This window comes from Papio anubis, chromosome 13, assembly GCF_008728515.1.
Source record: "Papio anubis isolate 15944 chromosome 13, Panubis1.0, whole genome shotgun sequence".
NCBI lineage: Eukaryota > Metazoa > Chordata > Mammalia > Primates > Cercopithecidae > Papio > Papio anubis.
Genome location: NC_044988.1, coordinates 42,428,805 through 42,455,336, shown reverse-complemented (window position 1 = coordinate 42,455,336; position 26,532 = coordinate 42,428,805). Strand labels below are relative to the sequence as shown.

The window sequence follows — 26,532 nt, the reverse complement described above, 5'->3', positions numbered from 1 at the left end:
CAGTAGTTTCAGTATTGAACGCAATGCTTTATTTTGACTGCTTGCTAAATATTCCTCACCCACTTGCATATTTTTTGTAATTCTTATCATTTTTGATAGCTTTATCTGTCACTCCTGTGACAAATTTATATGATAGTCATATAGTGAATTGGATAACAAAGGAATAATTTGGTGCTGAAATTATTCAAATAATTGCCATTCTGTGTATGTTGCAATTCAGATCATCAAACACACCAAGAGTTGGAGAAGGGATGATCTGCATCATTCTAGATCAGCTCTGGCCAATGGAAATATCATGTGAGCCACACATGTAATTTTAAGTTTTCTGTAGCCACAGTAAAGAAAAAAGCAGAAGTAAGTTAAATTAATTTTAATAATATATTTTATTTAACCCACTTTCTTCAAATTATTATTTCAACATCTAATCAGTATAAACATTATTGAGATATTTTACTTTCTTAAAAAAAATAAGCTCTCCAAAATATGCTATGTCTTTTACCCTTACATCATATTGCCTTTAGAACTAGCCAAGGTATAAGTGCCGGGTAGTGGCTTGTTTCATTGTGGCTCTTGGCTACTGTATTGGTCAACACAACTTTAGCTCATGCAGCTAAGCTATAAGGTCAGATGAAATCAAGAAACAAGATGTCTTCATTCTGTTATGAAAACCTGTTATGTTGGCTGGAACCACTCAGCCTTTTTTGGGTCATTTGTAATGTTTATATATTGTCTGTACCTTCTGATCACTTAGTTGAAGTGACAAACAAGATCAAACTACATTTAAAGCAGATGTCCTCTCTGGATTATTACAAAAGTAAAAGTTGGTTTATGCTGTTAATACTAACATTTAGTCCTTTGAGTGCCAGAGTAAAAGTAGTTAATGGAGGCAGTTAAATAGTAGATGAGTTAATTAAGAAGCAAATAGTCACATTCATTGAAAGATAAGCCTTTTTAAAATGCTTTCATGGAGAAAATATCACTTATCAAGATAACCCCAATGAATCCTATAGAATTACGTATGGTAACTAAATAGTGTAGGTTGTTACATTATCTGTGAATTAGTAATTAGGGGATCGAATTGCTCCATGCTTATTTTTCTTATATGGCTAAGGTACGTGTTCAGATAGGTTCATAATAATTTGGATTCCTTTATGCAGTTTTCCCTCATCTGAACTACCTGGAATCTTGCCAGCAGCATGTAAATTCTCATTTCTTGCTGAATTTTCTCAGTGTATTCTCAACTGTGTAGACTACCAGTGACCGACAAGCTTATCAGCAGATTTAGACAGTAACACCTCTTTGCTGGCAGAGGACTACAGGGTTCTCTCTAGGAATTATTTGGTACAGATTATGAAAAATACTTTTTTATTGTGAATAAATTTTATTTTTTTCTTGTGTGTATGCATGTTCAATTAACAGAAACACCAAAGGTACATTTGTTTTGGTTTAGTATGGAGCTGAATAAGAAAAGATCATGACAAATTTTATTTTTTTAGATAATATGCTCATCTATATATGTACACTGTTTCATCTTGGAACTTGCAGGAATGTTATTGATTCCACTATGATTTTTAATTTATCTCACAGCCATTATTTATGGTGCTGGGGATATAGCCCCAAGAGAAAAAGAAAACAACAGCAACACAAAACTTCCTACCTTCATGAAATTAAAATTCTATTATTTCCTGTTTTCTAGAGGCATTTCAAACTCAGTATGTCCAAAAAGAATATAACCATATTTCTCTTTCCTCTAAAACCATATATTTATCTTTCTGCTGTTGTTCTTTCAGCTAAATGATGTCCTGATAGGATAGTTCTAGTTTCCCAGATTAAAATCATTGGGAGAGTCAACCTCTGTTTCTGTCACTTATTCACCCCTCCTGGCCCTAACAGTCACCAAGTGGTCACTGAGTTCTTTTGATTGCCTCTAATTAATGAGTCTGTATCTTTTCTCTGTTTTCTTGCCATTGCCTTCATCTGGGCTCTCATTCTTTTTTGATTAGGTTGTTTTAAAAGCTTAACATCTGGTTGTATTATCATTAGTTCTTTTCCCTCTTTGATGAAATATTTACACTATTACCAGAATTGTTTTATCAGAAAATAAATTTTAGTAATCCCTGTACCCTCCAAACTCCCTCCCCAGTGTCCCTGCACAGCCCAGCATGCCCACAGGGCAAAGCCCCAATGAGGCTATGGAAACATTACTTTCATAGCTCTTGTCATTCTGGACCCAAGTGCGGCAGCCTCACTGTCATCAAGTTCTCTGGGTTCTTTATGGTTTTGTTGCCTTAGCAGATGTCCTTCCCTTCGTAAGAAATGCCTTTCCCTTTACTGCTCTCCTCCACACTCTCCTGGTAGGCTCGTACTTCAAGATGATTCATCTGTCATAACTCTTACAAATTCTTTCTGACTCATGTTGGCAGTATTGGATTCCTCTGTACTGAGAACTTTACCTATCACGTTGCCCTGTAATTACTTACTGTTTTCCACTAAATTGGGAACTCAGAAGTTAGATACTTGTCCTCATTATTCTTTTATCATATGCTTCAGTGACAGAGGTGGATAAAGACATGGGGGCCTGAAGTATATGGAATTTGGGGTGGTTCTCTTAAAAATAATAGAAAATCATAAATACAAAATTAGATATGAAAAAAATTTATTTGAGAATTGAAGAATCCTATGCAAGTACCTTCATGCTAAATCTTTCTATACACATGCTAAATCTTCCTATACACGTGGCTAGGAATATGTAAGTGCTCACTTAATACTTGATGAATTGGTGTGGTTTTTTTGGGATGTGTTATAAGTATCATCTGTATATCTATATTTATATATATGTATATAATTTTCTTTTTGCTCTTCATTTTTTAAAATTAGGAAACATGATTAGCCATTCTGATGCTAATACTGTTGCTAATAATAAATGTCTAATACTTCCATACTTCCTCCCATTTCCAAACACTTTTGAATACCTTATCTTACAGGATTTTGACAACTGAGTCACAAGGGAAGTGACTCAGACTTAATGACTCTGTGTTTTGCTACTTAGTGAGTGAAGGAAAAGGGAGCTGAAGTTCTTCCTTTGAGATCAGATTTCACTTTGGTGGGAGAAATGACAATTCTTCCTCTGCGTCTGTAACCTCAGTCAACACCACTTTGCTCTATATTCTGTTAGCCTGGTGAATGCTAAGGAATTTTCTGAGAGTTTTCCAAATCATCTCAGTGTCATTCCATCTTTCCATCCCTTCTCCCTTTCAGCTTCCTCAATTATTTCTTCTTCCTTTCCTCCCCTGTTATTTGTGTCTTGCCATACATCAAACACATTCTTCTCCATGTCTTTTCTCAGATGAATTTATACTTTTAAGTGTCATTACTTTGAATAAGCTGAATTTTGTAGTTTGCAATTTTCAAATTTGTTTCTACTTCTTTGAAGTACTATGGGGTGTGTCTTGGGATCCTCAGTAGTGTAAAAAGTACACCTAATTTTCAGCAATGGAAAAGAAGGTATCACAAAACTGTGTACTTTACAGCATAGGTAAGAGCTCTGTTGCTTAAAAGCTTCATGAATGTAGGAGAAAACACTATCTTTCTGAACCTCAATTTTCTTACATGAAAATGAGGGTATAAAGTATGGAGCTCTTGGTAGGATTGAAGGAAATACATATTTGTAAAGGACATAGGTTTTGTTTAAGAAAACAGGGATAGGGTATATGGAAGGTATTATTAGCAAATGGTTTCATTTCAAACACTAAAACTGATGCCAATTTCATTACCTAAAAAATTTACTTATGTAGCCTATTTTATTTTCTGGGAAAGTCATTATTATAACAGATGCAATAGCAATCAATTCTTAAATGCAATTTTATTATTAGTTGTTATTGAATAGTATTTTGAAGAACCCCAAATAACAGATTGTTGCTTTAAATTGTGTATTGCAACCAAGCCTACATTTTAGACATTCTAGTCATGAATATATATTTGGAAAGTTTTGCCTCTTGAAGTATTTGGTGGTGGATATGTTCCTGAGGAAGAAAGTTGCCTTTTTACATCAGCGAAATGATATGGAAAGTTAGTTTGTTACTTAGGGACTCTTGTCAGGGTAGACATCCCTCTGATTAAGGCTTTTAAGCCTTTATCCTCCTTAAATCCTTCTTCCTTCTTCTTTTTCTCTGACCCCAAATCCTCGAGTAGCTGAATGAGATTACTTTTGCATGAAACTGTTCAGATAATTATTGACATTTCATTATATAGACTTTTCAATACCCCACATAATAATGACTGGAAAAATGGGATGGCTTAATAAAAGGTCTGAGTTAGGGAACCCTGGAAAAGTTATAGTATTTTCTTTGACTCTCTACTGAATCTATTAAATGTGGTCTTAACAAGTTACATGTTTGGAAAGAGTAAAAGCTTACAAAATTTTCTTATATCTTCAAGTAATTAAGATTGATAATTGGAAAAAAAAAAGTGTTGATTTCTTCTGTCTGCTGAATTTAAGGGTTCTGAATTGCTAAATACTCCACAAAAAGTATTGCAAAGAATGGGCCAAGAGAGGGAGAGAGAGAATGTGATTGTTCACAAGCCCTTCTCAGTACATGCATCTGTTGTACTTCTCTGTGCAGAGTTGAAACTGAACCAACAGGAGTCAAACCACTAGTTACCACGAGCACAGTATAGGAGAGAAAAACAGCCACATTAAATAATTATTCCAAAATGCTGTTTTCTTCCCAAAGGACTTCTGATGAGAAATTTGAGCCTGCCCTTTCCTGAGTAAAGTTTGTAAACTTTGTTCCTGTCCACGTTCAGCAAAGGGAAGTCATGAAAGCCACTGACTGAATTTAGGAGGTGCTGATGGATGGGGAAGGATAAAAATATCTAATTATGTATAGTACTTTAGTTCAGTGATACCTAAGGAGTTTATATAATATACAACGCTTTTCATAATTTTTGTAGAAAAGATTCCAGGAGAAGCCATTTGGAACAGTAATAGAGAAATTGTGGAAGTAGAGTTATTTTAAGAGTTGGGGAAGTCCTAGAAAATGATCTTGGGAGAATAGTAGAACATGAAGTTGGATGGGGAGATAAGTTGAAGCGCATGGTTGTAATATTATGGTCTTCTCTCCTACCTCCGAGTTCCACAGTTTTTTCTGTATTGGAAATATTGTCTCCATCATTTAACACTTTCCCCTGAGGAGCCAGTCAGTCACAACTGACAAGCCACCTATTGTTCTGCCCCAGTGTCATCAAGATCTCACAGACTCAACGGAGATCCTGTCCGTGAGAGGGCAGCTGAGAAATGACAGACATTTTTTGTACTATCACCTCCGACAGCAGTTGATAGGTTCTAACAACAGAGACCTGCTGCCAGCTATATTTCTGGGTCCCATGGGTACGCTTTTGAGTACCAAATGCTTTCAATTTGTTTTTTCTTTTTGAGGTGGAGTTTCACTCTTGTTGCCCGGGCTGGAGTGCAATGGTGCAATCTCAGCTCACAGCAACCTCTGACTCCCGGGTTCAAGTGGTTGTCCTGCCTCAGCCTCCCCAGTAGCTGGGGTTACAGGCATGTGCCACCACGCCTGGCTAATTTTGTATTTTTAGTAGAGACTGGGTTTCTCCATATTGGTCAGGCTTGTCTTGAACTCCCGACCTCAGGTGATCTGCCTGCCTCAGCGTCCCAAAGTGCTGGGATGACAGGTGAAAGCCCAAATGCTTTTTACAAGCACCAGGACACAGTCGACCTGGGCTCATTGAATTGCCTCATTCCAGGCAGGGAAAAGGGCAGGAGGTAAGAGCCTGAATTTCCCTGGAGAATTTGTTGCCAGTGTAGGAACTGCACTGAAGAATTCTATGGCACAAAGTTAAGTCTTCTGCATGTTTTAGGTTTCCCCCAATACAATAATGTGGCTACCGTGAGTGCTTTATGGGCAGCTAGCTGCCTCTGAAGTTTGGCATTGACACATTGTTGTGTTCACCTGCGAGGGCAGCTCTTGGAAGTATCCCCCTGCCTGGTTCTATGCAAGAAATATGCCTGGCATGTTGTGTCTTGACCCTTAACACTGAAAATGTGATACAAACAGGGGCATTCTGCCCAACAACCTAAATTCCTTTGAATTTAACTGAGGAGTGAGAGAACAGAAGAGGCCAAATCTTAATTCTGAGAAGAACTTAAATCTTTCCCCTCAGTCACCATGTTTGGTGTGAGTTAACAGTTTCAGGGGAGGGTCCCCTGTCCAACAGAGATACATGAAGAGAACGTTATGAATGAAAAGTATGCAAAATGGATGTTTGGAGAGAAAGTGTTAGAATCCATAGTTCTCTAATGTGTATTCTGGACTCTTTTTTTTTTTTTTTTGAATTATGGGTGAAGGTTAATGGGGAAGGAAATAAATATAATGCAATGGGCTATAAACAGAATTGATTGGTCTAAATATTTTTAGAAAAGGAAAGTTAGCCTTCCAGAGGGTCGGTTGAGTTAGTCCAGCAGTCCAGGGTTCTGATCCTAGACATACCACTGATTTGTTACGTAATCAACTCTCAGTGAGCTTTAGCTTCTCTGTGACCCATGTGTTTTTTGAGACTCCTTTCAACTTTAACTTTATAGATGAGTGTAAGCAGTAAATAAAGGTATTTAACTCAAAGTATCATAAAATATAAACACATAATTCTGGAAGCGGATATGAATCTGCTAATATTCTTTATAAAACTTGTATATCTATGTGTTTTAGAGAATCTGCAGATAAGTTAAGAACATATATACTGTTTGAAAGAGCATTTTGCCTCAGACCAACAATCTTAAAAATAAAACTAACTTTCAAAAGCCAAAGCAAATGTAATGAACATGTTTTTTGGTATAAATACATTTGTTATGTAAGAATACTTGTAAGAAAATATTCAATTTCCATATTATATTTATTTTCATTTTCAGTAGGCTTCATCCCCTCCATTAGAAAATTAAAAGGAAAATATGATACGATACTATTTTCACCAAACTTTCTTAGAGTATGTGGATTCTTGGTCAATGTAGTGATTTTGATTTGTGTATGTTTATATAATTGTGGATTAACATGCCTTTTTTCCATAATTTAGTATTAGCTTATATATATTGTGTGACTCTTCATTATATTGTCATTTGAATATTCATGGAAGATAAATAAGTTTTATTTAAACTGAAACAGGTTTATGTGTATACTTTCTTGGGATCCCCTATAATTCACAAAGGTGGGGTTTTTGAACATATGTTCAAAAGTAGAACAGCAATAGTTGTTCATCACTTCCTGCCCTCCTGCTCTCTGATGAGAAGTTGACTAATCCAGGGCAATAAGTATCTGCTTCTAAGGCCTGTATCTCAAACAGCTTGGTAAAATTAGAAGCAGAATAGCATCAGAAAATGAGAATGAAGCTTTGTTTTTAATAGTAAAACTGAAAATGATTCCTTATGAGATATTATATTTTGAAGAAATGTTTTCATAATATTTCCTTTACTTTTGCTGGAATTAAGTAGTCTAGCTGAATAAATTATTGTTCTGGGAGAATTTACCAATGGTAACATTATTTTTTTCCAAATAACTTAGTATTATAGTTTTAGGTGAAATCTTTTTTTTTTTTTTTTTTTTTTTGCCAAACAAGGATAAGGAGGATTTGAAAAATATTACACTAATCATCTCTAGTCCTAGCCTCTAAAACTGGATATTGTTAACATTTTCACATATTGGCTGCCTTATTTTTGTAATAGTTATTATGAGAAATTTCAAATGTACATAAATGTCGTGAATCCTCATATACCCATCATTCTGTTTTAACAAGTACTAGTTCATGGTCAGTCTTGTTTCTTCTCTTGTCTCAGACATTTCCCTTGTCCCTTCCCTGGAAGTTTTTGAAGCAAATTGTGGATATTATATTATTTTATGCATAAATATTTCAACCCAACTGCTTTTTACATGCATAATTTAAAACCGTTGTAAAAATACAGTTTCCTTAAAAAAAAAAAAAAAAAGAGAAAGCTAAATTCCCCCGTTGAGTCCCCACATATGAGGCTACTACTTCCATCTGTCTACTCCCATCTACTGTCATTTTAGAATGTGTCCTTTTAATCCATTGTTGAATATGAGGAAAGTATGTGTATACATATTTTTATGTGGCCCATATACTATTTTTTATATTTTTAAAATATAAATAAACTACTTATTCTGTAAATCTCCATTTCATTGTTGAGGTTTGGACTCCGAGTCTGTTCTTTAAAAAATGAGTCTAACCCATTTGTGTTTATTGTGAATATGGATATCTGGATTTATTTCATTGCCCTTGTTTTGTGTTTTTTGTTTACTGTGGTTTCTCCTTTTTCCTTGTTTTCCCATTCCTAACCTCTTTTAAATTGCTCGAGTATTTTTAGTTCATCTTCTTTCATTTTGGTGTGTATATTATGTAGAATCTACTTCTGTTTTTTTAGTGGTACCTTAAGGTTTTAACATGTATATTTGGCTTAATTTTTCTAGTAGAGTTTGAAGAAAGAACATTTCTATCCTCCTATGAGTGGAACTCTTTTTAATTTTTATAAATTTTTTTTTGAGACAGGGTCTTTCTCTGTCGGCCCAGATTGGAGTGCAGTGGTGCGATCACATGTCACTGCAGCCTCTACCACCTGGGTTCAGGTGATCCTCCCACCTCAGCCTCCTGAATAGCAGGGACTACAGGTGTATACCACCACTCCTGGCTAATTTTTTTAAAATTTTTTGTGGAGATGGGGTTTTGTGATGTTGCCCAGGCTGGTCTCAAACTCCTAGGCTCAAGCGATCCACCAATCTTGCCCTCCCAAAGCTGAGATTACAGGCATCAGCCACCATGCCTGGCCTGAATGGAGATTTTTAGTCTGAAATATTTTTACTGTTTGTAAATATTGTTCACAGTTACTCAGATTTCATTTGTATAATGAAAATTTGTCAGAGCTCACATTCCTTTTTTTTAATTTTTAATTTTCATTTTCTAGGGGCAGGGTCTTGTTCTGTTGCCCAGGCTGGAGTTTAGTGGCACAATGATAGCTCACTATAGCCTCAATCTCCTGGGCTCAAATAATCTTCTCACCTCAGCCTCCCAAGTAGCTGGGACTACATGCGTGTGCCTCCACGCCTGGCTAATTTTAAGAATTTTTTTTTTTTTTTTTTGTAGAGACAGGGTCCCACTTTGTTGGCCAGGCTGGTCTTGAGCTCCTGGCTAAAAGTGATCCTCTCACCTTGGCTTCTCAAAGTGCTGGGATTACAGGCATGAGCCACCATACTCCGTCAGCTACCTTTGTTTTAACAGTGGATTTATGTTTTATTCGGTGGCAGCTAATGGCTTCTCTCAGGCTCTGAGCAAAACAGAACTTTATAGTGTTATATTCACCCACCAAGTGTAGGAGCTTCCCTGCACTTTGTTTTTCTGATGTAACTATCTCTTCTGTAGGATTATTAATTATTTAGTGGTCCTACTAAAATTGTCTTGCTAGTTAACTCCCTCAAATCTTTATTGGAAGTACAGTGCCCAAATGAAATAAAGGAACAAGGGTATTTCGTAAGCAAGGGTACTTGAGAGGAGTTTCTTTTTTTTTTTGGATATGATGATATGGTACCATACCAAAGCAGACTGTGTTTGAATGAATAGGTGTGTTTAAATGGAGCAAACAGAGCCTCATACAACATACCTCTGGCAAAATGGAGTTCACTGTAAATGGAGATCAGTGATTGTGCATCTGTAGGGACCAGTTACTCTATTTTCCTCTTATTGGCTGTGTTGCATCTCCCAAGGAATGCCTGTATCTCTTAATGTCGGTTGTATTCTATCTCTATCAACAGACTTGTTTTTGCTGTCTCATAACTCTGGCTTGTGTGTACCTCATTTTAGCTTCTTCATCTTTTACTCAGCTGCCTTCTGTCTTCTCAACTCTTGTTCTACCATTAATTGGCTTATTCTCTCAATATTTCTTAAGTTCTTAAGAGACACTCTAGTCCATTCATGCTTTTCATGTCAGTACTTAGATTGGCTTCCCTTGAATTAAGGAGCCTAGCCGTGGTTCCCTTGGTTATGGTTGGAAGAAGGGGGCGAAGCATAGTACATGATAGCATAGTCCTTGGAGGAGGGCCTGTGGGAAGGTTGAATTCTGTATTAGTCAGCTTGAGCTGCCATAACAAATTATTTAGAGAGGTGTAAACAACAGAAATTTATTTTCATGGTGTTGGAGGTTGAAAGGTCTAAGATCAAAGTCTGGCAGGGTTCAGCTTCTGATGAGGGTTTTGTCTGTGGCTTGCAGATGGCTACCTTCTTGCGTCCTCATGTGGCCTTTTCTCAGTGCTTGCATGTAGACAGTGAGACAGGTTTTCCTCTCTTCTTCTTTCTAGAAGACCACCAATTCTGTTGGATCAGGACTCCACCCTTGTGTCCTCATTTAATGTTAACTGTTCCCTAAAATACCTGTTTCCAAAATCAATCACATCGGGGTTAGGGCTTCAACATAGGAATTTTGGGCAACACAGTTCATTCCATAGCAACATCGTAAGGTACTATACTCAGCTATTCAAACTCTATTAGAGCAGACGTTTCTAGAATAGTCTCACAACACTGACATGTTCCTTGTAGTATTACCATCCATCAATAACCAAAGCCGGAAAGGTGGGATTTATCCTAAACTCATCTTCCTTACCTCCATATTACCATGTCACAGTACTTATGTCTCTTAACTAATCTTAATCTATCTCCCATTTTCCTTTGTTTCTCTAGTTTTGAAAATGCCTCTTACCTGACTTCCTTATCCCTAGCTTCTCTTGATTTTTGTGTGTCCTCCATACCATTGCCAGAGTGATCTTTCTAAAGATCACTTTGCCAAAATAAACTTCTAATTAAATCTAAACTCTTTAATGGCTGGGTGCAGTGGCCACAACTATAATCCCAGCTCTTTGGGAGGCCGAGGTGGGTGGATCATTTGAGGTCAGGAGTTTAAGACCAGCCTGACCAACATGGCAAAACTGTGTCTCTAATAAAGTAAATTACAACAACAACAACAACAAAAATTGGCCGGGTGTGGTGGCGGGGGCCTGTTATCTTAGCTACTCGGGAGGCTGAGGCATGAGAATAGCTTGAACCTGGGAGGCGGAGGTTACAGTGAGCTGAGATTGTGCCGCTATACTCCAGCCTGGGCCACAGAGTGAGACTCCGTTTCAAACAAAACAAAAAACAAATATAAACTTTTTAAGAGTAGTATGGAGGGCCCTGAATAATTTGGCATTTACTCACATCTCCAGCCTCATCTTCTCTGTCTCTCGTTTTTCCTCAGCCCCAATCCAGGTACTACATAAGAAACTACTTGCAGTGCTCAGAAGGTACCATGCACTCTTGCGTTTATGTGGGGAGCTCTTTCATCAGACCTTCTCCCCCACCTATTCTTTAAGACTCTGTGCAGGAGTCTGTGACTCCAGGAAGTTTCCCTGACTTCTCAGTTCAGCTTGGGTGTCCCTCCTTTGTGTTCTTATATTTTAATTGTTTATTTCTTTTCCTTTCATTCACTTGTACGTGAGTTCCCAGATTGTATCATCATTTCTCCAATTCTGCTACTAGACAACATGCCAGTCATGTAAGTGCCCCATGTGTGTTTGCAGAATCAGTAAATGACAGAATTTGAGTCCTTTTCTAATCTCTTGACCTTCCCTGCATTTTCTTTTCTTTTCTTTTTCTTTTTTGAGGCGGACTTTTGCTCTGTTGCCCAGACTGGAGTGTGCTGGCTCGATCTCAGGCTACTTGGGAGACTGAGGCAGGAGACTCAGGCAACTACTGGGGGTCTTGGAATGTATCCCCCACGTTCCAAGGGGTGGGACAACTGTATTCAAATCTGGCACAGAGACTGAGGCCTCCGCCTCCTGGGTTCAAGTGATTCTCCTGCCTCAGTCTCCCCAGTAGCTGGGACTACTGCATTTTCATTTCAGGTAATTTGTATGGCAGTTTTTATAAATAAAGAATAAGAATATTAATCAATATTTGAAGTATGTTGTGAAGTTAAAGTTCTTTAATACTTGATTTTCTTTCATTTTGGTGGGCAAAGTGGAATTAATACATCTTATTTTCATTGAATAAATTTAGGAAGATTTATAAATGTCAACTTGAAAATAAAAATTGTGTTCATGAATGCTTTTTTGATCAAAGCCTATAAAAATGAGGGAGCAGTTCAGAAGAACAGATGCTAAGAAAAGGCTGAGTGATTTCTGTTGGATGACTGCGTGATGTTGGTGGGTACTGTGACATTTCTATACTTTTAGAGCTATAGTTCAGTAATGTTACCCAAAAGTAGGAATTATGACTGAAAGTGTAAGTATTGCTGTTATGGACAATTGAATTTATGAAAATCTACTTGCATTTGACTACTACAATTGTGCCTTTGTCTGCTAACTTCAGGTACTGCTGCGGCAACTATGAATGATAGAAATGGTAAATTTAAATGCAATAACAGATGCTGAGCAACTTTGACAAGCTGCAAGCCATTGAAACAAGCACTTTTAATGTTGTATTCCTTTTTCAGTCAGAATTGTTTAAGATAACTAGAAAATTGTATGCATTTGGGGCATTTTCTCTACATAGAGTTATTTTTAGCATAAAACATATTTTCACTTGTTAGTTGCCATATAATCTGCATTGAGCAGAATGATTTGTGTTATGTTTCAAACTTTGATTCTCTACTTTGTAAAAGCTGTGCCTACATGTTACCATTACAACTTGTTGAAAAGTAAAATGATTACTCAGTTAATCCGTTCCTACTTCTAAATAATACCAAATATTCTGTTTTATTTTTATCCCCTGCTGACACTAATGTTATCAACAAATTGCTGGAGAATCATATGGTCACAGGTAAAATCTTTGAGATGTATTGAGGATTAGGCAGCTCTCTCGTGATGTTAAAGTTTTACAGGAAGCGTGAAAGGTAAAATGATTTTATATGTCTTTTTTTCTCTAAGCTAGCATGTACATAGTAGGATTGTTAGATAAAATAGCAGATGCCCAAGTTAAGTTTGAATTTCAGATAAATAAGATTGGATTTTAGTATAAGTATGTCCCAAGTATGGCATGGGACATACACTAAAAAAGTATTCATTTACTTGAAATTCAAATTTAATTAGCATACTGTGTTTTTATTTGATAAATCTGGCAGCCCTCTATTAAGATATAAAGTTTGAAAAACACAAAAGTAATGCAGTGCAAAGTAAGATTGTCTCGGCGTCCTTCAGCCTGCCATATCCCACTATCAGTGTCTTTGAAAAAGTTGCAGAATAGTCTATGATTTTATAAACATGCACACATCAGTTTTTACTTACCTAAACAATTGCCGTCCTATTCTTCTGTACAAAGTGTAACAACTTCATACCTTGTTCTGTATCTTCTTTTTTATAAATTCGACAATATATTTTCACCATGTGATTTTTGCGAGATAGTTCGGAAAATAGGGGGTAGTGTGATAGAGTTTGGGCTTTAAAATAAGGGACAGTAGGGTTCAATTCCAAGTTCTCCCACTTACTAGCTGTGTCACCTTGATTAAGACCCCGACCTCTCCTTTTCTCTGTTGTGTTATCTGGAATAATGTGTCAGGCACTGGAGGATATTATGGGGAGCAAGGTGGTCAGAGTCCTCACACGCATGATGGAGCGTGGATAAACTGCACTTGCCTAGCACTCTGGTACCTAACAGATACTGAATTCATTGAGCTATTACTGATATGTCTTGTGGTTCTAAAAGCTAAGGCTGTTGGAACAGATTTTAGGTTCAGTTTTTATAACCAAATAGTGATACAGCCACAAGCAGGATACATGAACAGCAACTAGAGGGAAACTGGTAATTTTTCTGTGCCAGATTTGAATACAGTTGTCCCACCCCTTGGAACGTGGGGGATACATTCCAAGACCCCCAGTAGTTGCCTGAAACCAAACATAGTACCTTACCCCATATGTACAGGCCTGTTATTCTATTGAATTTTGCCTTATTGTGCTTTGCAGATACTGAATTTTTTTAAACAAATTGATGGTTTATGGCAACTCTGTGTCAAGCAAGTCTATTGGTGCCATTTTCTTTTCCAACAGCATGCGCTTACTTTGTGTGTGTCACGTTTTGTTAATTCTTACAATATTTCATGCCCTTTATTATTCTTACATCTGTTACAGTGATCTGTGATCAGTAATCTTTGATGTTACCATTTTAATTATTTTGGGGTGCTGCAGCCCTGCACATTTAAGATGACGAACTTAATAAATGTTGCACATTTTCCAACTGCTCCATCAACTGGCCGTTCCCATTCTCTTTCCCTCTTCTGAGGCTTCTCTATTCCCTGACACAGAGCAGTATTAAAATTAGGCTGTTCAGTGTTCAAGTGAAGGGAAGAGTTGCATGCCTCTCACTTTAAATGAAAAGCTAGAAATAATTAAGTTTAGTGAAGAAGGCATGTTGAAAGTAGAGATAGACTGAAAGCTAGGTGTGTTGTGCCAAATGGCCAAGTTATGAATGCAAAGGAAAAGGTCTTGAAGGAAATTAAAAGAGCTTCTCCAGTGACCACATGTAAAGCAAAACAGCCTTATTGTTGATATGGAGAAAGTTGTAATGGTCTGGATAGAAAATCAAATCAGCCACAACATTCCCTTAAGCCAAAGCCTAATACAGAGCAAAGCCCTAACACTCTTCAGTTCTGTGAAGGCTGAGAGAGGTGAGGAAGCTGCAGAAAAAAAGTTGGAAGCTAGCAGAGGTTGGTTCATGAGGCTTAATGAAAGGAGCCATCTGTATGACATAAAAGTGCAAGGTGAAGCAGCAAGTGCTAATGTAGAGGCTTCAGAAAGCTATCCAGATCTAGCTAAGATCATTAATGAAGGTGGCTGCCCTAAACAACAGATTGTTAATGTAGATGGAACAGCTTTATATTGAAAGAAGAGGCTATCAGGGACTTAAATAGGAGTAGTCTGGCTTCAAAGCTTCAGAGACTGACTCTCTCATTAGGAGCTAATGCAACTGGTGATGTCAAATTGAAGCCAGTGCTTATTTACCATTTCAAAAAGTTTTGGACCCTTAAGAATTATGCCAAATCAGCTGTGCCTGTGTTCTCTGTGAATGGAAAAAGAAAGCCTGGATAACAGCACATCTGTTTATAGCATGGTTTACTGAATGCTTTAAGCCCTCTGTTGAGACCTACTGCTCAGAAAAAGGTTCTTTTAAAATACATTACTGCTCATTGACAAGGCACCTGGTTATCCAAGAGCTCCGATAGAGTTTTACAAAGAGATGAATGTTGTTTTCATGTCGCTAACACAACATCCATTCTGCAGTCCCTGGACCACAGAGTAATTTTGACTTTCAAGTCTTATTATTGAAAAAAATACATTTTGTAAAGTTATAGCTTCTGTACTTAATTATTCCTCTGCTAGATTAGGGCGAAGTAAATGGAAAACCTTCTGGAAAGGATTGACCAATTTAGATGCCATTAAGATATTTGTAATTCATGGGAGGAAGTCAAAATACCAACATTAGCAGGAGTTTGGAGGAAGTTGATTCTAAAACTCTTACGAATAATGCTGAGGGTTCAAGACTTCAGTGGAAGAAGTCACAGAAGATGTGGTACAAATAGCAAGAGAACTAGAATTTCAAATGGAGTCTGAAGATGTGACTGAATTGCTGTACTCTCATGATAAAGTTTGAATGAATGAGGAGTTGCTTTTTATGGATGAGTAAAGAAAGTGGTTTCTGGAGATGAAATGTATGCCTGGTGAAGATGTGAACATCGTTGAAATGAAAAAAAGGATTGAGGCTATTACATAATCTTCGTTAATAAAGTAGGAGCAGGATTTGAGAGGTTCTATTGTGGGTAAAATGCTATCAAACAGCATCCCATGCTACAGAGAAATCTTTCATGAAAGGAAGAATCAATGTGGCAAAGCTCGTTGTTGGTTTATTTTCAGAAATTGTCACAGTGACCCCAGCCTTCAGCAGCCACCACCCGTCAAGTCAGCAGCCATCAGTACAAAGGCGAGACTCTCCACCAGCACAAAGACTATGACTCACTGAAGTCTCAGATGATCACTAGCATTTTTTGACAGTAAACTATTTTTTAATAAAGGTGTATAGAGTGTTTTCCTAGACATAATGCTGTTGCACATTTAATAGACTACAGTGTAGTGTAAACATAACTTTTGTACTCACTGGGAAACCAAAAAATTCGTGTGACCCATTTTATTGAGAGATTCACTTTATTGCAGTGGTCTGGAACTGATCCTACAATATCTCTGAGGTATGCTTTTTTTTTTTATTTTTATAAATACATACCTATGATAAAGTTTAATTTACAGATTAAGCTCAATAAGAGATTAACAACAACTAATAATAAAATAGAATAATTACAGCAATATACTGTGTATTCTTAATTCTCTTTGTGTTGAGGGATTTAGTACCTTGAAATGTAAAAGCAGTGTTTTTGAATATACTTTGAATATCAATTTAAAGAGGCTTCTTAAGGGTTTTCCTTAAAATCTTGGATTTTAAAAGTGATTTGTTTAAAGATGTATGGACATTAACATTACATAAATGGTGAATATTCCTGATCTTTCTTTGATAGACCCACTGCTGGTTTCTAACATATGTATTTCTGACTTCTTCATACCTTGTCTGAACAGTTGGCTGATTTGACTATTTACAGCAGTCTATTCCATTTCAGACTTCATTCATTTTGGGTCTCTATTTCTTCCTTTGGTTTCACTTTATGTAGGGCATGGTCTGTTTGAACTTGGAAACAGGGAAGTCGAATCTTCCTGCTTTCTAGAGGCAGCATATTGTAGAAATTAAATTGTGGACTCTGGAGCTAGATGGCTCGTGTTAAGATCCTTGCTCTATCACTTAGTAGTGGTGTGGACTTAGAAGAGTTACTTAACCTGTCTGTACCTCATTTTCCTTGTTTATAAAGTGAGTGAATTGTGTAAGTATTAAAGGACTTAATTGGAAGCATGATTCAAATTGTACCTAGCATGTGGTAGGTGCTGTGTGTTTGCTGTTATCATTTCTGCTTCTGTTTCAGCATTAGTGCTGATCTCCTTCTTATCATATCCATAGCTCATCTCTTTTCTGCCTCTCTGATTCCTTATTGTCACTGCTTAGCATGAATTGTCCAGACAAAAAAAAAAAAAAAAGAAAATCCCTCAGAACTTGCCATTCTTCTGACATGTTGGATCTTGTTTAAGTCATGCCAGTTGGCCATGACCCACTGTTATCACTCAGGTATCCTTAAGTTTCCATATAGTATTTAAATGGGCAAAAAGGGAAAGGAAATGGTAGGGTGGTGAAAAGGTGACAAGAGGAATTCATGGCTGCAATTTGAAGGGAGTAGACTCAATCTATCTCAAAAATTTTGTGATTATAAATGAATTTGTTTATAATTAGAACTGAATCCTCAGGACAGGTATATCAGGCACAGAAAGGAACAAGTTTTTAAAAGTTCTTATGTTTTTGTCGGGGTTGCTAATGGTGAAATCCCCTGAAAAATCTCAAAAAAAGCTATGCATTTATTTTAGGGACATCCAAGCCTAGAAAAGAAACTCTGAAACTGTAATTTTAAAAAATCATTGAAATACAAAAGAGTAGAGCTCTCTCATCTGGTAGCTCTACTCTTTTGTATTTTTTGTTTTTTTTTAACCTTTGTGTAATTTTTTGGGGAAGAAAAAGTAATTCTATTTTACTGTAACCGACTTGTAGATGAACTTTCGGACAACAGTGTTTTTCTCAATTAGGAACTGCCTACGCTGTACTTTCTCTGCAGACTTCTCATAAATCAGTGAGCTTCTAAATCCGAGGTCTACCTCCCATGTATGTCAGGAACACTGTCTATCTTTAGAATTATTTTTTCATGTGCATACCAAACACATGTATAATTTTATCCTTTCAAAACGTTATAAACATCATTCATTTATAAATAGAGACTCAGATTCAGAAAAAGATAAGTGACTTAACAAGGGCATATAGCTAGTTGAAATTTAAATTCAGGTCATCAGACTCTCTAGTCCATGCTTTTTTATTGCTATCATGCTTCTTCCTGGGTGATTAAATATACTTTTGTAGCCCTGGGCTTCCTTATATTGGGGTATCTTTATTCAGGCAATTCTCCTGGTTCAGCCTCTTGGAGCAGCTGGGACTACAGTCACATGCACCACGCCCAGCTAATTTTTGTATTTTTGGTAGAGACGGGGTTTCACCGTGTTGGCCAGGCTGGTCTCGAACTTCTGAGCTCAGGTTATTTGCTGGGATTACAGGCGTGAGCTACCATGCCCAGCCCTATTTTTTTCTGGAGTTGGGAGGGGACAGAGTCTCACTCTGTTGCCAGGCTGGAATGCCGTGGCACGATCTTGGCTCACTGCAACCTCCGCCTCCCTGGTTCAAGTGATTCTCCTGTCTCAGACTCCTGAGTAGCTGGGATTATAGGCATGTTCTACCACACCCAGCTCATTTTTGTATTTTTAGTAGAGACGGAGTTTCACCATGTTGGCCAGGATGGTCTCGATCTCCTGACCTCGTGATCCACCCCTCTCAGCCTCCCAAAGTGCTGGGATTACAGGCGTGAGCCACCATGCCTGGCCTATTTTTGTGTTTTAATTACCAGAAGTTAATTGTTTCTGAGGTGGGGTGGCTAATAGTAGGCTGTTTTGTGAAGGAGTATTATATTCTCCTTGTAAATAAGAGTAAAAAAAGCGCAACCGCCGCTTCCTGGGTTCAAGTGATTCCTCTGCCTCAGCATTCTGAGTAGCTGGGATTACAGGTGTGCACTACCACACCCGGCTAATTTTTATATTTTTAACAGAGACGGGGTTTCACCATGTTGGCCAATTTATTTGTTAATATTACCCTATATTAGGCCTCATGAAATAATGTATTGCTTGGCATTGGAATTCCTATCTGTGTGGAATATATTGACTCGGCATTAATCCTGAATAAATGTATCATAGTTACAAGTTATGCTATGAGCTGGAAATTGGCATACTTTATCTCATTTTTCAAAATATACCCAATGAGTAAGTGTGTTTTAAAAGAAACAGATGTTGAAATGATAGGTCCCTTGCTCAAGGCCACACTTCTATTTAGGTTTCAATTCCAGGTCAGAGCCAGTATCCTCTTTTCTTGACACAAAGACACTTTTTAAAACAAGTGCCAGTAGTTAAACGATTTGACATTTGAAATGGAGTTGATGTTTCAAATAGTATATTCTAAATTGGGATAAGACAAGTCAATACATACTGTTCTCTGTTATCACACAGAGCTAATTGCAGGCATTGATGTTTTGTAGATCTGCTCATCTACATCACACACTTCCTTTTTAGCCAAATGAATTTTGTCTTAAAGAGGTAACAGGAGGCAACTTGTTCTTTCTAAGAGAAATCCCATTTTATCTTTCAGATGAAAAATGAGAATGTGTGGTGGTAGATTTCTTTTTTCTATTGAAGGAATGACTGACTGACTGTCTTCTTCATGATTCAGGGTTTTCTGTGAGGCAAAAGAGAGATGGAACTATGGGGATAGTTGTGCAGATTTGTTTGGCAGCAAAGGCTCAAGATGGATTAGTGATGTGGATGTTAGCATTGCAGATCTGTATCCAGTACTTAAAAGAATCTAGTTAAGTATTCTTAGAGGAAGATGAGATGTGTGGATTGAAGGAGTTGAGAAGATTTCTTTGAATGGGAAAGAGCAGAACATTATAGTCAGGAGAGTATTTTGAGAACTTTTGAAAAATTTAACACTATGTGCTCCCTTTTGTTCAGTTTTTCATCCATGATTTAATATATTATCTTCCAGTAGTTCAGGTACTGCTTGAGTGTCACATTCATTTCTTTTTTTCTTTTCTTTTCTTTTTTTTCTTTTTTTTTTTTTTGAGGTGGAGTCTTGTTCTGTGGCCCAGGCTGGAGTGCCATGGCATGATCACGGCTCAGCGCAACCACCGCTTCCTGGGTTCAAGTGATTCCTCTGCCTCAGCATTCTGAGTAGCTGGGATTACAGGTGTGCACTACCACACCCGGCTAATTTTTATATTTTTAACAGAGACGGGGTTTCACCATGTTGGCCAGGCTGATCTCAAACTCCTGACCTCAAGTGACGCACCCACCTTGGCTTCCCCAAGTGCTGGGATTACAGGTGTGAACCACCGCGCCCAGCCCACAGTTCATTTCTAATAGGTATGCGTGCAGTCTCCTCAGTTTTGGGGTGTGAGCCTTTGAGGGCAGGATCACATTTTCTACTTTTTATGTTTTTTTGCCACAGAATTTCTTATGTGGAGTTAAGTAAGCTTCTTATTCTACACTTAAAGATCTATAAGTGAATACAAGATTATAGTGGTCTGTATTGTAAGTGGAACTTCTTATGGAAATATGTTTGAAACTTCTGCCACCTTATTTAAAACAGAATTTATGTCTTTTACCTTATCCAAGTATTATGGGTAAATATATACATAGAAGATAATTTTGAATAAGTCCTAAAATGATTACTTTATTGTCTATAAAGAGAACTATCTTAAGTTGTATCAACAAGATTTTAATGGTCAAAAGAATTTGAGTTGTATCGAGTGTTTAAAATTTTAGAGTATTTAGCTTTAGAATATAAAGTTCTGATAAAACATAACCATTCTATTTTATTTCTTTTTTGCACAGAGTTCCATTTTAATTGCTGTTAATCATTTTAGAGAAGAACACTGAACTTTGAAAAAAATGTTAGAAGCCATTGGTAAGACTTATTCTTTTCTGCCTACTTTTATAAGAATTGTAACTCCTCCCATTGGGATTTTTGACATATGGTGTGTTTAACATAGCAGGATTCTGTCTATAGTATCTAGATTTAAAAAGTGTTTACCTACTAACATTGTACTAAGGTAATATATTTCTGTATTTGGACAATTTCATCTGAAGTGTTATAAAAAACACATTACATATAAGCAAAAATTAAAAACATATGAGATATTCTTCCAGTTATGGATTTTAATAAAGCTTAATGTAAGCCCAATTCTGATTTATGAGCCCGATTCTGGTTAATATCTATTTCTGGAAAACATTTGGAATTTTAGCAGTATTTTTAATACTGAAAGAAGATATTACTTGTGGCAGGTGAAGTACTGCTGAGCTCTTGCTATTAATTGATAAAGAGAAAAATGTTACTTAGTCTTATGCTTTAAGGCAGTTTAATTTCTACATGAGATAATTTAGGTCGAAATATCTACATTTCCCAGACTCATGTGTTAATAATTTGTTTTTCCCACTGCTCTTTAGTTTTAAAGAAACTAGTTAGTAGAACCATTTATAGCTAGATATATCAGGTATGGCACAATACATGCAATTATCTGACACTCTAGTTCCTTACCCTATTCCAGGTAACTCTTTGGGTATGACTAAATGGAAAGTGTTTGGATTTCACTCTGGCACCTTAATCATTATGGCAGATACCTTGACGTCGGTGGGTTTTGAGGGATAGAGTGAGAGTCAGTGGCAGTAACGGGAGAAGGACCTGTTTTTGTGATCGTGGGGATCTCTATGATGGCTTTTGTTCCTGGTACTGTGCTGGTAATGAAAATGTATGTATGTACATTTCCTTCACTTCCCATTTTATACTAAATGCACATGCTGTAAAGACTCCTAGTCCACATGGGAAAGTTCTTAATAGGAAAGTGGAAAGGAAAGGGCAAATACAGAATTATTTAAACCATTGTTTTCTAGTCTTTATTTTGTTTTGTGCTGAGTTGCACACTTTCCAAATAATTGATGTGGAAATTAGTATTAGATTTGTATTCTGAGATACCATGGGACATATAACCCAGAATAAGATGCTCATGTGTATCTTTATCATTATTTGTTTTTAAAATTCTGCATATGAGTAAATATTGTTTGTTTACTCGTGTGTGTGTGTGAACTCATGATCAACATCAATTCATGTTTTAATCACCCTATTTCTTTGCAATTTCAGATTTGGTGCTATAGAAAGTGTCTGTGGTGATGATTCCTTTTTTTTTTTTTTTTTTTTTTGAGATGGAGTCTCACTCACTCTATCACCCAGGCTGGAGTGTAGTGGTATGATCTTGGCTCACTGCAACTTCCACCTCCCGGGTTCAAGGGATTTTCTTGCCTCAGCCTCCTGAGTAGCTGGGATTACAGGCATATGCCACCATGCCCATCTAATTTTTGTATTTTTAGTAGAGAGGAGGTTTTACCATGTTGAACAGGCTGGTCTCAAACTCCTGAGCTCAAGTAATCCACCTGCCTCAGCCTCCCAGGAGAATGGCGTAAACCCAGGAGGCGGAGCTTGCAGTGAGCTGAGATCCCAGCCTGGGCGACAGAGCGAGACTCTGTCTCAAAAAAAAAAAAAAAAAAGTACTCAGTTTTGTATTTTTTGTATTTTTGTACTCCATTAAAAAATGTCTACTTTCTCTACAGTTTTTTTTGTTGTTGTTGTTTTGAGATGGAGTCTCGCTCTGTCTCCTTGGCTGGAGTGCAGTGGCCTGATCTCGGCCCACTGCAACCTCTACCTCCCAGATTCAAGTGATTCTCCTGCCTCAGCCCCCTGAGTAGCTGGGATTATAGGAATGCACCACCACGCCTGGCTAATTTCTTGTATTTTTAGTAGAGACAGGGTTTCATCATGTTGGCCAGGCTGGTCTCGAACTCTTGAGCTCAAGTGATCCGCCCGCCTCAGCCTCCCAAAGTGCTGGGATTACAGGGGTGAGCCACTGTGTCCGGCCTGCAGTTTTTTATTCAATTTAAAAGGGACAATTTTATGCACTCAATAGAAATAGTTTTAGAATTTCTACTAGATGGAGTCCTCATAGGCTGGACATGTGTCCTTTGAATCCTATTATTGACAAATGCTGCTCTTTGGTATAGACAAAAATCGGGCCCTGCAGGCAGCAGAGCGCTTGCAAACCAAGCTGCGAGAACGTGGGGATGTAGCAAATGAAGACAAACTGAGCCTTCTGAAGTCAGTCCTGCAGAGCCCTCTCTTCAGTCAGATTCTGAGCCTTCAGACTTCTGTACAGCAGCTGAAAGACCAGGTAGGACATCATTCACCCAAGCAGGCGTTCACGACATGGCATAGATCTTGTGAAAGGCTGGTGTTTTTCTGAAAGGCTGATTTTTCTATGTGTTAATGAATAGTTAATGAAGTCATTTAAACCTCCAAATGAGACATTCAGATTCAATGTGGCTTTTTTCCTCCTAGTTATTTTTGTAATGGTTGTTGCTGTATATTGTAGATGATATGACATTGTGTTGAAAGCTGTGTGGATGCTGAAGAATGAGTTTCTACAGGAAAAACGGATGATAAAAATATGTTTAGGATGGTTGGCTGTAGACTTGGTTTCCATCATCACTCAGGCTCATTGTTCATGTGATCGTTCATTCAGATTCGGACATTCAGTATACTTACAAGATTTCAGATAAGCCTGGATTTGCATGTGTAATCATGTGTATGAGGAAGGGAAATCACCTCTATTTTGACAGTAAAAGGAATAATTACATTGTCATCAGTTAGAGGAATTGCAATTCTCACTTCTTTAAAGAGTGTAAGTAGCAATTGCTTCCATGACAGCTCAGATGGTGATAAACATTAGAACTTCTAAATGTAACACAGTGCTTTTTTGTTCTGTAAAAAGTATGAGCATTAAAAAGTCCTAGCATTTATATTAAAATTGAAACATTTCACAATGACAGAATGAAAACTGAAGTCAGATGTTCTTTGAACTTACTTAATTTAATCACCATTTCTATGCTTTAAAAAATATTTTAAAAATGTTTGTTATCTTCAAGGTTTGAAATCAATCTAATTATGCCTTCAATCCAAGTTGGTTTTCATTCTAATGTCTTTAGCATTAATTTAACGGTTATAGATGACTTGCCAGCAAATATTCTGCCTTTTAAGATTAAAAATGAAACTTGAAGATTAGTTTCATAATTGAGTGAAACAGCTTCAGTTACAAAAAAAACCAAAATGTGGCTAATGCGAAAGAACAAAAAGTAATAAGAGAGAATGAATTTGTTTAATGTCATATAACTTCTTAATCTAGATATTTTGTAGCAAAAAAAGTAAATTAAGAAGAATCTTCACAAATACTTTTCTATAGTAAATTTCTATCTAATGGTTTTAAGTCGTGATCATGAATTTAAGGTGTTTTTGTTATATGTAGTTGTGTTTGTCTCCTTTACAAGTTATTGAAAAGATTAATTTTGTTTTATTTTTTTTTTGAGACGGAGTCTCATTCTGTCACCATGGCTGGAGTGCAGTGGCACCATCTTGGATCACTGCAGCCTCTATCTCCCTGGTTCAAGAGATTCTCCTGCCTCAGCCTCCCGACTAGCTGGGATTATAGGTGCCCACCACCACATCCAGCTAATTTTTGTATTTTTAGTAGAGATGGGGGTTTCACCATGTTGGCCAGGCTGGGCTCGAACTCCTGACCTCAAATGATCTACCTGCCTCAGCCTCCCAAGGTGCTGGGATTACAGGAGTGAGCCACCATACCTGGCAAGATTGATTTTCAGTACTGGTTTTCAGAATGGATTGGCAAGCTTTTGGAGAAACCAATATCCTGAATAAAAGCATAATTATGTTGTGGAAAATTATCTGCTTTTTCAGAGAGTGTAAAGAAGTTGAACAGATATCTTCTATTCTTATTATGTTATGTGAAAACATGATGAGAATGAGAAGAAAAGTTGAAACAGAAAGAGTGCTAGCAAGTGTGTTGGGACATACCACTGGCCCAGTGAGATAACTTGAAATTTCCCTTGCAGACAGTTTTATATAAAAGGTATAGTATTTGTGCATACAGTGTCCCATGAAAGGAGGGGACAAATAGGCCTGCCTATTAAGCTTGTTTTACCATTTCCATATGGAGGTAGGATATGGGCTCTAAGACTATTTGGGTCCCACGTGATTCAGATGAAACCTACTTGGAAATTTGTTGAGACTGAGACTAACTACAGCATGATCTTATTATTTTGTTAATGATAGACACTGGTATATTTTAAGACTACAAAAATTGTGAGGTCTGAGAATTCTATGGGGCATGTCTTACATGTTTTTGGACTTTGGGCTTCTTAGCCATATGTTCATGTACAGTGAAAAACTAATACTGAAAGGGACCAAGAAAAACACCTAGTTTATACTCTGTAGATTACAGTGGCTTAGAGAGGTTAAGTGACTTGATTATAAGAGTAGAGTAGAACTAGAAGTCAGTTTTCTTTGGAGCCTGTCTTACATCTTCTTCTTCCTTTTTTTTTTGGTAGAAAGTTGGTGCCTAGATGCCAAGAATTTTCTTTTGTTTAAAATCATTAATAACTTTTTACAGTGTCTGTGACTCTTTTTTTTAATCTCCATTCTTTACTAATTCAATTCCATTTGTTTACCAGATTCTTTCTTATATGACTAGAGTAACAATTTAAAACCTTATTTTCTATTCTAAAATTTAAATATAAGTACTCTAGACTTTTGTCATGTCAGATTTACATTTTCTATGTAGTTTACCAATAAATGCTGATTTATTAGTATTTATAATTTAATAATTAATGAATTTGAAGAGTGAAATTTATTCTTTTAAACCAGTGGCTACACAAATCTGACCAATGGCTAGCTTATATTTATTACTTCATACCTTCCCTATTTTCAAATGTATAATTTTATATGCATGACAGGTACAATTTACTATCTCCATCTTTTTTACTATTACTAGAAAATACGACCCTCTGATTCTCCCTCTCCATCAGCCTCCTGTTTTTTTTAGAAGTAAAGGAACTGAATAATTGAAAAGCTTGAGGTATATGCAGCATATTGGAGAACATGATCATATTGTTGCATTAATGACAGATGCTGACTTGCCATGTTGAATTAAGCCTACAATTTTTTTCCCTCAGATCCTTCTCATTACTTCTATTCAATAATGTTTAATTTTTTCAATTTGCTTCTTCAGTATTAAGACTGCCCTTAGAAATCAAACTGTTTCCCTTTGGCAAATTAAACACTTGACAGGTGTGTAACTAAGAGGGCAAAAAAGCCATGCCCTGAAGGGATGTGCTATTTAAATATTGTCAAAAATATTAGCAGGTCTGAGAATATAATTGATGTCTCTGTTTAACTCTGCCACATTGTGTATTGTTCTAATGCCAGCTAAAAGGATGCATGCTATTAAACCTGAATAATCTTTAATAGCTCTGGTTCATTTCCTATTGCATGATTCCTGTTTAAGTGAAGAGAAAAAACAAAAAAAAAAGAACTGTGACTGTATGTCAATGATCTGTCAAATGCAAATTCTCAAGTAGTGTCCTCACTGTCACCTAGTCATCACTGCTAATCACTACAGGGCTTAATGCGTATTCATGACAAAAATCCAGCTATTGTGGGGGAAATAAACACGTTAGCAGTTTAATAATAGAAACTTGTCAGCCTTGAGGATATTGGATTTGCATATTTATTCTATGAAGTTTCTCCAGTCCAGTATAGGTGGATGCTACTTTCTTGATTAATTAATTGCTTTGCCTTAAG

At 36.9% G+C, this 26,532-nt stretch overlaps 1 protein-coding gene across 9 annotated transcripts in view; it reads left to right on the top strand.

Annotated features, from left to right (window-relative positions):
* Window positions 1-26,532, top strand: part of MPDZ (multiple PDZ domain crumbs cell polarity complex component) — a 174,462-nt gene that overhangs the window by 8,299 nt on the left and 139,631 nt on the right. For 8 of the 9 annotated variants that reach the window (XM_031654225.1, XM_031654226.1, XM_031654230.1 and 5 more), the window contains exons 2-3: window positions 20,667-20,739; window positions 22,884-23,050. In XM_031654225.1, the coding sequence (XP_031510085.1) occupies window positions 20,724-20,739; window positions 22,884-23,050 (183 nt within the window). In that variant the 5' untranslated portion in view covers window positions 20,667-20,723. Of the gene's footprint in view, window positions 1-20,666; window positions 20,740-22,883; window positions 23,051-26,532 lie in introns of those variants that run through there. The other variant, XM_031654232.1, reaches the window with a different exon arrangement.